Source organism: Nyctereutes procyonoides, unplaced genomic scaffold (assembly GCF_905146905.1).
Source record: "Nyctereutes procyonoides isolate TBG_1078 unplaced genomic scaffold, NYPRO_anot_genome, whole genome shotgun sequence".
NCBI lineage: Eukaryota > Metazoa > Chordata > Mammalia > Carnivora > Canidae > Nyctereutes > Nyctereutes procyonoides.
This window is the reverse complement of record NW_026575132.1, coordinates 30,894,283-30,908,564: the sequence shown is the minus strand read 5'-3', so window position 1 is coordinate 30,908,564 and position 14,282 is coordinate 30,894,283. Positions and strand designations below refer to the sequence as shown.

The 14,282-nt window shown below is 55.9% G+C and overlaps 1 protein-coding gene across 1 annotated transcript in view; it reads right to left on the bottom strand.

Annotated features, from left to right (window-relative positions):
- The window catches only part of DLGAP2 (DLG associated protein 2), a 685,607-nt gene that overhangs the window by 20,974 nt on the left and 650,351 nt on the right, over window positions 1-14,282 (bottom strand). The window contains exons 10-11 of the mRNA XM_055345374.1: window positions 6,138-6,487; window positions 5,046-5,087 (exon numbers count right to left, since the gene is read on the bottom strand). Of these exons, the coding sequence (XP_055201349.1) occupies window positions 5,046-5,087; window positions 6,138-6,487 (392 nt within the window). The remainder of the gene's footprint in view (window positions 1-5,045; window positions 5,088-6,137; window positions 6,488-14,282) is intronic.

Genomic DNA, 14,282 nt, shown 5'->3' with positions numbered 1-14,282 from the left:
TAAAAATTAACACATTTAAAATGTGCCGTGTCAGAGTGAGCAGAGCTGCCTTGTGTTTGAACTGCTTGCTATTCCATTTTGTGAACATAAACTGGTTTAACCAGTTTTCGGGACGTCTGGGTGGCTCAGGGGTTGAACATCTGCCTTTGGCTCAGGGTGTGACCCTGGGGCCCCGGGATCGAGTCCCACGTCGGGCTCCCTGCATGGAGCCTGCTTCTCCCTCTGCCTGTGTCTCTGCCTCTCTCTGTGTCTCTCATGACTAAATACATAACATCTTTAAAAAAAACCAGTCTTCAATGGAGGGATAATTTGGTTATTTCTACTTTTCTGCCACAATTAATGCTGCTGCTACAGATACACGTCTGTGCCTGTGTGCATGCACAGTTGGGAACATACTCAGAGTGTATGTGATTTCTGGGTCAGAGGTATTATTATGCTTTACAATTTTGGTATATGTTGTCGAATTTGACAGATATGTGTAATAGGGGAGGTCAGTGCATACGTATACTTTCAGAAAGATTTTTGTAATGGAAAGAGCACTGTTTTTTATCATTGAAATGTTCAGAATATTTGTCATATTCCACGTTCAGGATTCTAGTCTAAGGAAATGGCTTCAGATACTGACAAATGTGTGAGGTGTTCGTCATAGTGTGTTTATAACGTGAAACACGGCAGGGAGTGAAGCAGGACAGCACCAGCAGAGGGTGAATTAGGGTTTGCTCATGACACAGGACACCACATGGTTACAAAGATGATGATTATAAGGGCTTGACACGGAAGATGCAGATGGTCCAATGTACACTGGCAGGTGCCACGTATGCACACATGAAACACACATGGATTCACAGCCATCTACGCACAGTACACAAGTGAATAAAACACACAGTCAGAAACAGGACGTTTGCTCCTTTTGCCCAGCCTAGAATTCTAGAATTCTCTTTTGTTCCCAGGGAAGGAGGAGGGCATAGCTTTGGAACCAGATTCTGCTACAAGCTGGCCACGCAACTCTCAGGGAGTCTCTTAAATTTTGTTGAGTCTTTTCTTCCTAATCTCAAAAATGAAGGGATGTCGGACACTTCATTTGACGTTAAACTCTGCAGGAAGCTGGACTCACATAAGCTTGTCCACAGCAAGGTCGAATGCTCTGTCCTGTCGCCTCAACTGTTCACACTGTCAGGTGCATAATGACATGGATACCGAATGTGAGGGATTTCAGAGTTACCGGGGTTGCCATATGAAAATTCTCTAAGAAAAAAATGACATTATCTCTGTTTTCAGGAGGTAAAGGCTGCGCAGGATGATAAAATCATATATGGCCTGAATGAACTAAATACTTAACAATTCCAAAAAATCTGGGAGTAGAGACCCTATTAAAATGAGTGGGAAATATCAGAAAGGGAGACAGAACATGAGAGACTCCTAACTCTGGGATACGAACTAGGGGTGGTGGAAGGGGAGGTGGGCGGGGGGGGTGAATGGGTGATGGGCACTGAGGGGGGCGCTTGACGGGATGAGCACTGGGTGTTATTCTGTATGTTGGTAAATTGAACACCAATAAAAAATTAAATTATTAAAAAAATAGAAGAAAAAGCAAACTCAGGACAAAGACAAGGAATTTCTGCTTTGCACAGCGGACAGGAATCTCTTCCCAAGAGGAAATTCTGGATGAAAAGTCAAGGGATCTTAAAGGTTCTGAGAAATGCAGGCATATATTCATTTTTACAAGACCTGCCACGTTCTAGGCATTGAGAAGGAAGACGTACTAAGAGAATCACTTACGCTAAGTGGGCTCTTTATGAAGCAAGTGCTGCGTCTGCGGGGCCCCCTGAGGAACGGGCACAGACGGCTGCGCAGTCACTGCCGAGAGCGGAGGGCAGCGCCGCAGAAGCGATTCCGGGGGCTGCGGAGCCGGGAGCCCCGCACCAGCTCCCCTGTGAGGCTGTCAGAGGACCGCAGGCTGAGCAGGCTGAGCCACTCGCCGTGACCACGGGCGGGAAGGGGGACGTTTCTAAACATGGTCTGTTTAAGGAACACGGAGCTTGGTGTGGCTGCTGTGTGTGACTGTGCGCACGAGCACATGTATGAGTAAATGTGTGAGTGTGCACACGTGTGTGACTGCATGTGTGTTCACATGTGTGACTGTGACGTGTGTGGATGACTGGATGTGCATGAGCGGGCACACAGAGGCGCACATCCATGCATGCACATGTGACTTGCACGTGTGTGCACATGAGTAAACATGCGAGTGCACGTCGGTGACTGCATGCACCAGGGCAGTGTGTATATGCATGTGTACACATTAATGTGTGCACATGTGTCTGTATGTGTATTCACATGTGAGCATGCAGATGTATGCATGTGTATGACTGAGTGTGCATGAGCAGACACATAGGTGAGTGTATGCATGCACACATGTGAGTGTGCACACAAGTGCATGTGTGTGAGCACATGTGTGAGCGTGTACTTGTGTGAGCAATGGCACCCTTGTCAGTTGTACACACACGTGTACACATGTGAGCACGGCTGGACACGTGTGTGGGTATGAGAACATGTGAATGTGCACGTGTGCATGTGTGATTGTGTACACATGTGTGCACATGTGAGTGGCTTGCATGCATCTGTATGAGCGTGCACACAGTGTGAATGCATGTGCGCAGGCATGAGCACACAGGTGTGCACGTATGTGGGTGCCAAGTGTGCATGCATGTGTGTGCAGACCTGTAAGCATGAGTGCACAGGAGTGCACATACAGGCACATGTGATGGAACTGGATAGGAGGCAGCCCCTGTGTGCCCTGATCTCTGTCCCCTGCCTGGTAGGACTCAGGAGGAAAAGCTGATGAGCTGTGGCCTGGGCTCTGCTGCCCCGGGACCGAGAGTGGCACCCGGCCCGGGAGCCACCACAACCGGGACCCGAGAGCGGCACCCAGCCGGGAGCCACAACCACCGACGGGCTGCAACGCTGGCGGCCGGCCTTCGCTGAGCCCATGTCGCTTCTGCTCTGCCTCCAGAGCTGGCCGGCAGCGGGGCAGATGCATGCTCAGCTGCCCGTGGGCCAGGTCTCCCTCGGGGACCCGCTGGAAGTCCAAGAGTGGGACGTGATGTGCCGGCCGCGCTGTGGAGACAGCGATGCCGCAGGGCACCGGCCCTTTGGGAGCAGGTGATGGAGGCTCGCCCACGCCGAGAGCTCTGCCGGAGGAGCGGGATCCGCGCCAGGAGGCAAACCCACGCCGGCTCGGCCCGACACGTGAGCCGGGCGGGGAGGGGCCGCGTCGGGCGCTGCGGTCATGCCCACAACCCGGCGACTTGAGAGCAGCGAAGGCTCCCACTGCAAAGGCGGGCAGCAGAGGCAGGAGGCGTGAGCAATGCCTGCGTGCCATGCCAAACTGCCGTGTCTGGGATCGGGAGACATTTCCAAGGGACCTGACACACACAGACACACACAGGACAACAGAGACTGTGCGGGGAACATGGGCCACAGGGCCGCACGGAAGAGGAGCAGAGAGGCTGGTGTCCCCACGAACGAGGACAAGCAATGCGGCTGCCCGTGAGGAAGTCCTGCAGCTGCACCCCCAGACCCACAGAAACGGGCGGGACACGCTGCCTCGCCCCTCTGCTGCCTGCACGCCGCGTGGGCTCCCGTGTCCCTGGCGGTGGCGGCTTGGGAGAGGAGGCCAGGCAGGGTCGCCCCCCAGTGAGGGGCTGAGTGTGTAGGATGCGAGCCGCCCGTCCCTATAAGCGACAGGACACACAGACTGGGGGCGTGTTGCTTCTTGCCGCTGGGTCCTGGTGTGGGCGCCACGCTGACCCTCCCTCCCTCCCCCCTGCTTCTGTTCTGGTGGCGACACATGGCTGTGACCTTGTAGGCAAGTCACTAACCCTGAGCCTCAGTTCCTCCATCGAGAACTTGGATAACCACTGGCCCCTGGGTTACGATGAGGCTAGAAGGAGCACGTGCTGGTGAGCCAGGGCTGCGGCCAGCCATACCACGGTGCCCTTGAGGGGCCCGGCGGGGGGGGGTGTCGCTCCTGCGGCTGCACTGGCCCCCTCGCTCTGTTCCTTTGGCTTGGCCCCCTAAACTCCACCATATTTCACTTATTTGACTTGTATTCATCCTAATCCTGAGTGTCTCTGACAACGTTACAAGCTCACGTGAGATGGTGCATTTTCCTCACTGCCACAAAAGACAGCTGGACCCTTCACACACGTGCACGCACATAGGTTTTCACGACCACTCAGCCATTGTCTCCCGTGCACCCACTTATCCGACATGTACCGAGCACTCGCTATGTGCCAGGCACTCTGCTAGGCGCTGGGTTGTGAAGAGGCGGACGGGCAGCCGGGTCTTCAGGGACACACGGTTGGGGAGCAGCGCCAGGAACGGCTTCTGGGGGGGTCGAGGTGTGAACTGCAGGTAGCGGTGGGCAGTGGGGGAAGGACATCCTTGCAGGGGAGAAGCGTGGCTGCTAGAAGCAGAAAGGGCCGTGGGGGCTTTGGAGGGTGAAGTGGAGGCAGGAGGGGTGGCACCCCCTACCAGGCAGATGACCTAGTGCTACGGGCCCACTCTTCAGATACACTGGAAGTGGACACTCCCGGCCTCAGCCCTGGCTGGTGTGGGCAGCCAGGAGGAAGCCTGTGAAGGTGGCAGGTGGCAGGCGAGAAGGCCAGAGGGTGCGTGAGCACCGGGAATTAACTTGCGTATCTCGCACGTCTTCTCTGGAGACGTGACTCTGGAGCCAGAATGAGCCGCTGGGAGCCCCGGCGTCCCACGTACGGGGACCAGTTCTAGGGCCCCTGCAAGTCTGGGGGCTGCAGACAGTGACTTGCCTATTTTGAGCCCCGTCCTCGTCCTCATCGAAACAGGGCTGGTTACGCATCCCGGGGATGCGAGGGTTCCCTGCAGTACTGTGGGAGCACCTAGCACAGTGCCTGGCATATAGAATCAGGACAGAGAGAGGGACAGAGCAGTTGTATGAATAATCCAAAAAAGGGAGATAAAATAAAAATTCATGCGTACTTGGCTTTGGAGTATATGGTGGTACTTACATCTGACCTTGGGTATGGCTGATGCTCTGGGAATTCAGAATCCTAAACAAAACAACGAAGCCACAGTGTGGAGACCTGGTTCGGAGGACCTAGGCAAGCGGGCAGTCACCCCCGCCTGTGCTCCCGGGTCCCCAGGGTGCCCCAGCCGTCATGCCCCTCACACCAGGGCCAAGCGCGAGGCTCTCGGGCAGAGCTCCGCTCACCCGCCTCCCTGGCCACGAAGCCTTGTGATTTTAGAGCTCGCGGCCGGACACAGGCTGAGTGGAGGGTGACGGGAAGCAGGAGGGCCAGCTCACACAGGATGCCGGAGGACGCTGCCTCCCTGTGCCAGGAGGATCTCTCAGGGAGCGTCTCCAAGGCAAGCTACTGTGAGGCGCCCATGTGCGGTCCTGGGGCTGGGATGCAGGCCAGGCCCCTGTGTCCTCTGCAGCACCTCCCAGGTCCTGGGCCCTGGGGTCGGCTGTGCCAGGTGCGGGGAGGACCTGACCCCCGCCCAGGCACCTTGGAGAGCAGTCTGGGGCGGGGGCGGGGGGGGGGGCGGTGGTCAGCCCTCGCTGGTCTGAAGCCACAGGCCCGGCCCTGCCTCCACCACTGAACACCCAGAGCGCTCTGTGGCCGGCGAAGGGCCTTCCGGCCGCCCCGGGCCAGCTGTGAGCATGCCTCAGTTTTGCACCCAAGAGGCCTTTTTAACTTTTACTGCTGCATTCCCAATGCCCTTTCCCCCACTCAGCTGTTGGGTGCCATGCTGAGAGGGTTTCCAAAAACTAGGTTCTAGAAAAAAATCCCATCTCTCCAAAGGGTCAAAACAGGCTGTCTCCACACTGTGTAAGCAGCAGGTGACCCCTAGAACGTGCCCCAGGGGTGGGGGCATGGGTGGCAGGGGCAGGGGTGAGTGAGAGGGACCTGAGATCCCTGCGATCCCCCGGCTGTGGACCTGCAGGCTGACAAGGCAGCGGAGCCCCGCCCCTGCACCTCGGGGCCCGGGCCTCGGAGGCCGCACTCCCCGCTCAGGGCCCAGGGCCGCGGCCCACGGGGTCTTGTCTGTGCTACCAGTGGAGCCGCGCAGCGGGCGGCACAGGGCAGAGAGGCTACCTGGATCCCGATGGAAGAGCGCCGGCTCTTGAGGAAATCCTCGGCCTTGGAAGCCAGGACGGCCTTGTCGCTGGTCCGCGCGGAGGTGCTCTGGCCGTCGGAGGCGAGGCGCTGGGCCGCGGCCGTCTCCAGGGCAAGGCTCATGGCCTTGTTGCTGTCCAGACTGTCCGTGGAGTTGTAGAGGCCGCGGCTGTCCTGAGGCCACGGGGATGCCCGCTGGGCGCGGCTGTCCTGGTAGGCGTCCTGTGTGGACTCGGTGCTGCTCTGTGCGGTCACTGAGATCAGGGGTTTGGAGGTGGTGCGCGGGGGCACGGGTGGCGGCGTTTTCTTGTAGTTGGCATAGGAGACAGCTGTAAGAAAGTCACCGCCGGTCAGCAGGAGCATCCTCCCCCCCACCCCCAGGGACCTAGCCCGCCCTTCCCTCCCACTGCCCTGCGAGCCTTGTCAGACCAGAGGCCTAGGAAGTGATGCACACTGTGGGGGGCTCTGGGCTCAGATGGTGGTCTGCGCCGATCCGCGGGCAGCAGGGGGATTGCTAAGGCCTCCTCCCCCCACATGCAGCAACAGCGAGTGGCCAGAGCGGCCTGTGGCTCAGCAGAGACACAGGAGCCAGGACACCACTTCCCGCGGGGGAGCAGCGCCGTGGGAAGGTGCGGGACAACCTAAGCTACATCCCGGTGACCGTGGGATGTGTTTAGACAGAAAACCTCTGTACGAAGAAAAGGTCAGACGCATAGAAAACTGTTCGCCAGGTCATCATCGAGGGGCACCAGGGTGGCCGTTATCTGTGTGTTCCAGACGTGCTTATGATGAGTAGGTATTTTTCTAACGGAAAAGCGTAGAAGGTGCTCCCTCCAAGGATGCTTACGGGGTCTGAGGTATAGACGGCGGTCAGGAAGGGACACTGGGTCTCCCAACCCGCACCACGCAGCCCTCCCTCACCTTGCACCCCGGGCCAGTGCCCTGCCGCCTCCCGCCCTGCACTCGCTCCCGGCCGCAGGCAACCCACGGGGGGAAAACCAACGCACCTGGACTTGAGGTCCTATTAAATGTTTCTTTAAAAGCCACACGCCCCCAAATCCGTGAGACATAACTGCCGGTCTCAGGGCGTTATTTTTCCAGCGAGGACGAACGACTCCGGTTTGACAGAAACGTGTTTTCCGTTACAGTTAATGATTTCTCTTTATCTGGAACGGAAGAACTCACACAAGTGCTTCTGAAACGGACTCCACCACACGACCCAGTGCAAAGGCACCCGTGCAGTCCACAGGTGTGCAAGGGCTGCTGTGTGCACGGCTACACGTATTTGTGCACATCTCCTGGGATGGCTCGCTCGTCTGGGAGGACGGGAGGAGTGAGCCTCCCCTGTGGGTTGCAGAATCAGGGTGGGCCGCTGCACGTGGGAACGCGTCATCTCCGGTCTTCTGCTCGTGAGGACGTCAGTGCGCTTTCCCACGTCCTGCAATCTCCCCCAGTTACTGTGTCATCTGTGTGAATGGGTTTTCCTAATAAATGAAACCTCATGTCATTCCAAATAAAAATCGGCAAGTGATCAAATGAGGTTGTCGTGTGTCAGGATGACCTGAGTTTGAAAGCATAAAAGTTTCACCTGGAAAGTTATGCCATGGACACGTTTTTCTTTTTCTTTCTTTTTTTTTTTTAAATGCACCTAAAGAGATTCCAGAAGGCGGAAAACAGAGGGGTGAGGGCAGTTATCGGAAGCGTAGGCTTTGAACTCTGTCTGCATGACAGGAACAGATGATGTCACCTTTTTTACTTTAAAGATTCTTCCCCCTAACGTTGACCTCAACCTCTCGAGGAAAGTTGGTGCACATGGACCATATTCAAGACATTATTCTAGGAGAGTCAGAGGTGTGTACAGTTCCCAAGCTCAGACACTTACAAACATTTTAAATACACGTGTGCGGGCCTCCTGGGCAGAGGCTGCTCGCGCCCGCAGCAGTGGCGCTCACTGGCCAACCCGCTGCGCCGGGCACCCTTCATTCCCCAGGGCCTCCCCCTCATCTTGTGTCCCGTGCACCGTCTTCCAACCCCCAGCACCTCTGCCCGAGTCTCTGCCTTTGCCAGGGTGGCTGGAACACCCTCACTCCTGAGCCATCCTGCCTTTGCTGTTAAAGCACCTGAACTAATCAGGTTGGCTTAAGAAGACTCTGTCTCCGCTGATTTCAGCGAATGGCCCTGTGATTCGCTCACCCTGTGCACCTTGCCTTGCTCGGTGCTTGCTTCTCATTGCTGCTGGGACACTCACTCCTGCCACCTGCTCTCTCTTGCACTCACCTGCCCCTTCTCCCGCTCTTGGCTCCCACCTTCCTTCTCACTAGACTTCAAAAGCCATCAGACCCCTTGCTCCGCTGGACTTTACCTCCTTCCCTACTAATCACCTGCCTCTTAAGCCCACCTTCATGGACCCTGCCAAGTCCCCTAGATCTGTAGGGATCCCCAGGAGGGTCTTTATGGGACTCCGTGTGCATCAGGTGGGGTGTCTACTGCATGCACCATGGGTCGCTGTGGGGCTGCTGCCAGAGAAACCCACAGAAGTCTGCTGTGTCCAGGAAGCCCCCACCCCCACTGGCTCTGGCCTGGCTCTACAGCAGGGGCTCCCACTTTGCCTTTGTGTTCAGAGCCCTGCCACCCCACAGTTACTGTCCCGTATGACTGACATCTGCTCTACGTTCAGGTAGGGACAGAGGTCTCAGCTGAACCTGCTTCCCCAGGTGCTTGCCTGACTTGGCTGGTCATCCCCCCACTTTCTAGTCATCTCTTTAAAGGAGAAGCTTCTGCAACAGGTGGTCAGGGGCAGACCTCGGGGTACAGGTATCATCCCCACCTCCATCCTTTGCACCGTCCCCATCTCCCTCACCTGGACCATCCCCACCTCTCTCCTCTCTCACCTGAACCATCCCCACCCCTTCACCTGGACCAACCCCGTCTCCCTCACCTGGCCTGTCCCCACCCCCCTCCCCTGGATCATCCCTTGGGCTTCACTTCCAGATAGGACAACCATCCTCCCAGACCCCAAACCTGTCCAGTCCAAGCTCAGTTGATGACGTCCATGAATGGTGTCCGGTCTGCTCCCCCCTGCTCCACTCATGCGATCTGGAGTCCCGAGTGCCCGGTGGTTCCTCTTCTAGGCTGTTGCTGGCCTCATTTGTCCCCATCCTCTCGAGCCCGTCACTCCTCTCGACCACTCACACACAGCTGCCATACGGATGCCCCCACAGACATCACTGCCGGCCCCCACGTGGGGGGCCTGTCTCTCTCATGCCCTGGCCTCCTTCCCTTTATTTCCATTTTGTGTCTGATAGGGGAGGTCTTCCTTCTATCCCTTCTGACTCTCAGGCCCAGGAAATGTCCTCTCCCGCATCCCGGCCTCATGCCTACATCCATGGAAGCATTTCTTTGGGGGAGTGGTATTTTTTCATTCTGGGGAGACCTGTGTTCCCTCAATGCCCAGTGTAGTACTTGGCACATATCACTGGGTGAGCTTATGGAAAAACCCCACAGCTTTAGGACATGGCCCAAGTTCCAGGAATTGCGGGGCTTCACCTCCGTCACCAGGGGCTCTGCAAGTTCAGAGTAGGTGAACCGCTGTAACAGAGGTAAAATGCAAACCACAGAAAATCCACATTCTTCAGGAAGCTTATTTGTGGTCTTGGAAAAATATCTACAAATATGTCTGTGCTTCTCAAATAATAACATGAAGTAAAATAACATGCCACCTGTAAGCTTAATTTAAGCTTACACCTGCTGTACAGGTGCACGAAGGGGAAACACTGCTGGGTTCTGAAATGAATAAGACCCCAGGGCACAGTGAGTTTTGGTTGGAAATCATTTTGAATATCTGGAAAGAGCTAAGCTGTGAGAGTTAGAACTTTTCCAGGGGTTGGAAACATCCTGCTGACCCAGAGTCAACATGGTGCTTGGGCTGTTCCTACTCCCCGACTGACTCGGGAGGAGGCATGGGGGTACCCGGATGTCAGGAGCTTCAGGAGAAAAGTCTGGCCTGAACCTGGTGCACTGGGGATGAGGGTGGCGCGTCGCACAGACCGCAGAGGCCAGAGGAGGAAGCTGATGTTGGTCCACCCTGGCAGACATGAGGGAGGAGGAGAGCGGGCGTGACTCCTCCCGCCCAAGGAACAGCAAAATCAGACACGAGTCGGCACACTGGCATTCAGGGCAGGACCCTGCTCCAGAGGAAACGGAGTCAGGAGCAGCTAGACCAGCCCTTCCATCAGCTGCGCCCACTGGCCTAAGTCAGTTTCTAAGTGATGCCTTGGCGGACCCACGGCTCAGATCTGACTCCAGCGGTAACGGAGCCAGGCAGGGCTGGAGGGGCCAGGCTGACCCACTGTGCTCTCTGTTGGTTGGTGCGGAACTAGGTGCAGCAGGAGCATGCAGGAGGTGGGGTCTGGCCCCGTTCTCCGTTCCATCCATCATCCGTGTGCTCAGCGACAGCTCCCCGGCAGCGTTCCGCACGGACCATAGATGCGCAGCGAGCAAGGAGTCCTGCCCTGGGGGTTCTGATTTGGGGGCGCTCGGATCCTCACATTCGATAACTCCCGTGTGTCAGCCAGCGGTGCTGGGCTGGGGGATCTCGCCTCCTCTCTCTCCCGGGGGCCCTCGTAAGGTCTGGAGGTCATTCTGGGTGGTGTCACCACTCGGGGAGGAGGGTGCTACCCGCCTCTAGTAGGAAGAGGCCAGAGCAGCCGCCAAGCAGTGTCCAGGGCACAGGGCAGCCCCAACCGTGAAGGACTAGCCAGCTCACAATGTCACTGTGCTGAGGCTGGAAATGCAGGCGAGGCAAAGTGTTTCATCCTCCTGGGGGGACTCATGCGCTCCTCTGTGAGATCATCCCGTAATGACGTCTGCGTGGCTATCAGCTTTGGCTCTTCCCTCTTCTTCCTTATCTGGATGAGGGTCACCATCCAGAGTGCATTCATGTCTCCTTGCCAGTGGTGGTCCACGTAAAAATTCGCTTCTCACTAAGCTTTTCCCAATACTACTTCATAATGTTTCTGTGTCAGGGGGTTAAGTGAGACATAAACACATGAGTAAGAGAACTGCATGGGTCAAAGCGATGGAGTATCTCCTACGACCGGCCACACAGCAGCTGGGTGGTGGTGGTTGTGATGCTGACCTGTTCGGCGTCATTCATTTACTGTAAGGAGAGTCTTCATCTCTGGCAACCTGTCCCCGGACTCTACGGAGCCAGAGGGAAGTAGGCACTCCCACGCCGCGCCACGAGGCACTCCCACCGCACGGGTAGCTCTGCGGGGCTCTCCCGGGGGAATCAAGTGCTTCTGGAGGAATGTCCTGTCTTGGCGGCAGCAAGGGTGATGATGGAGGGCAGCAGAGAAGTACAGGAATGTAGATGGAGAAGCTACTTCGCTTAACAAGGCTACACTGATGTTTGCCATGTGAAGAGGAGCGGAAACTATCCGTCTGGCTGCGTCTTCCCGCTGCGCCCATGTCGCCAGTGCACGACGGTGTGCACGGTCGCAGGACTGTGGCACCCAGACGGCAGGCAGAGCAAGCAGGTTTGCCCAGGACCCCAGGGTACGGCCGCTCCCAGACCCGGGTTACTACTTCACAGTTGTCCTCACATACTTCCCTTCACTCCCTACAAAATGATAACTCTCCCAAATGCATTATTGACTAAAAGGAAACCTCCAGAATGGGTATCTTATAAATAAAAACAAAATTATAGAGTGTTATAATTTATCTCCACGATCACAGGGGCCTAGTATCACATCTCGCCTTACATTTGCTGCGGGGCGATGATACGAGTTCTTGGATTGATTTCTTTGTAAAAATGCAGTGAACGTTTTGATGAACAGCAAACTTTCTCGAGAAACTGATTAAAACTGGGCAATTCTCAGCACACGTGAAGGACAACCGACTTCACTCAAGCCGGAGAGGGTGAGGCAGAGGGACATTTTCCCGAGTGGCGAGGGACTGGGTGCGGTCTCCAGGCTGGGTAAGCGTGCCAGCCGACTGCTCCACAGCCACTAAAGCGGAAGTGTGCTTTGATGCCATCGGCCTGGTTTGTCCAGAGCAGCAAATTGTGGAGCTGGGCTCCGGGCGGCACAGAGGCTCCTGATCAGCCCCGGTGGAATCCACAGTCAGAGCTTGTCAGCAGAGCCCGAATGCGGAGGTGTCCGCCAGGGTGCTCCGTTCCCCTACCGAGCAAACACTGTAGGAAGCAGGACCAGAGAGCTGCGTTTCCTGTTGCTTGAAGAAATCAACTGCCTGTGATAGAACCATTAATTTCCCCTGTCAAGCCACTGAGGAGATTGCACAACGATGTGGAGTCAGCTGGAGGTGCTGCTATGCTTGCCGTGGGTCACCCCAAAAGCTGCTGCTGAAGAGGCTGCAGAGCCCTTGCGTTTCTTCCGCGTGGTGCCCGGCTCACCGGCCTCCCCATCCATGTTGCCTTCATACTAACTCGTCGGTTCCAGTAAACATTTATCTTGAGCCCGAGACTACCGGCTCCATCCAGTGTGCTCACTATCAAATTGAATAGAAAGGCAGAGGGAGCATCGTGTGCCTCAGAGCCTCGCCGAAGCCCGGGAACAGAACGGCCCGGAAGGGCCCAGCGCCGTGAGGGAGAGGAGGCAGCTGGGCTGGGCTGAGCGCGCACCTACTCTGCGTGGACTCACCCTGCTGGATGCTGGACGCAGCGCCCAGGGGGATGGGGGCGCGGAATCGGGAGGTCAGGAATTATCGAGAAGACTCGGCTCATTTAAAGATGCTCTAGGGCAGCCCGGGTGGCTCAGCAGTTTAGCGCCGCCTTCAGCCGAGGGCGAGAACCTGGAGACCCGGGATCGAGTCCCACGTCAGGCTCCCTGCATGGAGCCTGCTTCTCCCTCTGCCTGTGTCTCTGCCTCTCTCTCTCTCTCCGTCTCTCATTAATAAATAAATAAAATCTTAAAAAAAAAAGATGCTCTAAGGTTTGCTGTGACTCTCCTCTGGTGGCCTGGGGGTTCTCGTTCAGGTGACAGAGTGACTGATTGTAATAGTTTCTAGAGATGCCATCTTGTTTCTTTTCAAGTGTCATAGAGTTTTCTTCAAACTATTTACTTTCTGAGGGAAATACTGCTCTTTCTTCACCAAGTGGAAAAAAAAATGTGCTTTAATGTTCATGCACTTGCTTCAATGCCTTTTAGTAGATTAACATGTTGACGTATTATTACAGGGCACCTTCCAGCACAGTGATGCTCGTGGTTGGATATCTTAAGCCCACTGTGGCTGAAATTTCTAGGAAAGGGAATTGGATGCATCTCCGTTCTGGTTCTGCTAGCGCTGAGCTAACTCCTCCTTGTTCCCACCTAAACTGGGATCTTGGACAAGTGAAATTCCCTCGGCCTCAGTCTGCTCATCTGTTCAAGGGACGTGCTGGGGATGTCTCTTTATCTGTTGTTGTGGGGATGAGAGACAAACCCAGAAAGGGGCAGGCAGACGCAGGTGCCCGGCAGGGGTGGCCGATACGGAGCCGGCCACGGAGAAGCATCCTACGCCATCCTCCACGCACCGAGGTAACAGACACTGACGCCCACCATGGACTCGCCCCCCTCCCTCCCATGACCCAGCCGTGCAGACTGCTGGCCTGGGCGGCACGGGGTCTGCATGGCCCCGCGCAGGGCTCCTTATACTCTATTTCTTAACTAAGCTGCAGACAACCTTGCCAAGTAGACGGATGGCATTTGTATTTGCCGTTCCCAGATGAGAAACTAGGTTCAAATGTGTTTAGACGCACTCTTAAGGTCAGCCAGGCCTAGGTGGCCCCCCTGGGACACGGGCACCTCTCCCGTTGTTGGCTACGGTGATCCTTTCCCTCTCCTCCTGACCCTGTACACAGCTCGGTCTTATTTCTCACGCCTTGATCTGATTCTATTCCTTCACACTTCGCAGCAGCACATGGGCATCCTTGCAAAGGTGAGAGATGCAAAGGTGAGAGAATCATTTATTGTTTCTGCAAGAATTTCCTCTTAATATGATCAGTTCCGAGTTCTCTAAAAAATAAAAATAAATAACACAAGCAATACATCTGGCAGCAGGAGACATTTTAGCTCGTACTCCTACTCCAGGACGCAAATCATGTGAAGGGGCTGCTAGCTGAGGGGA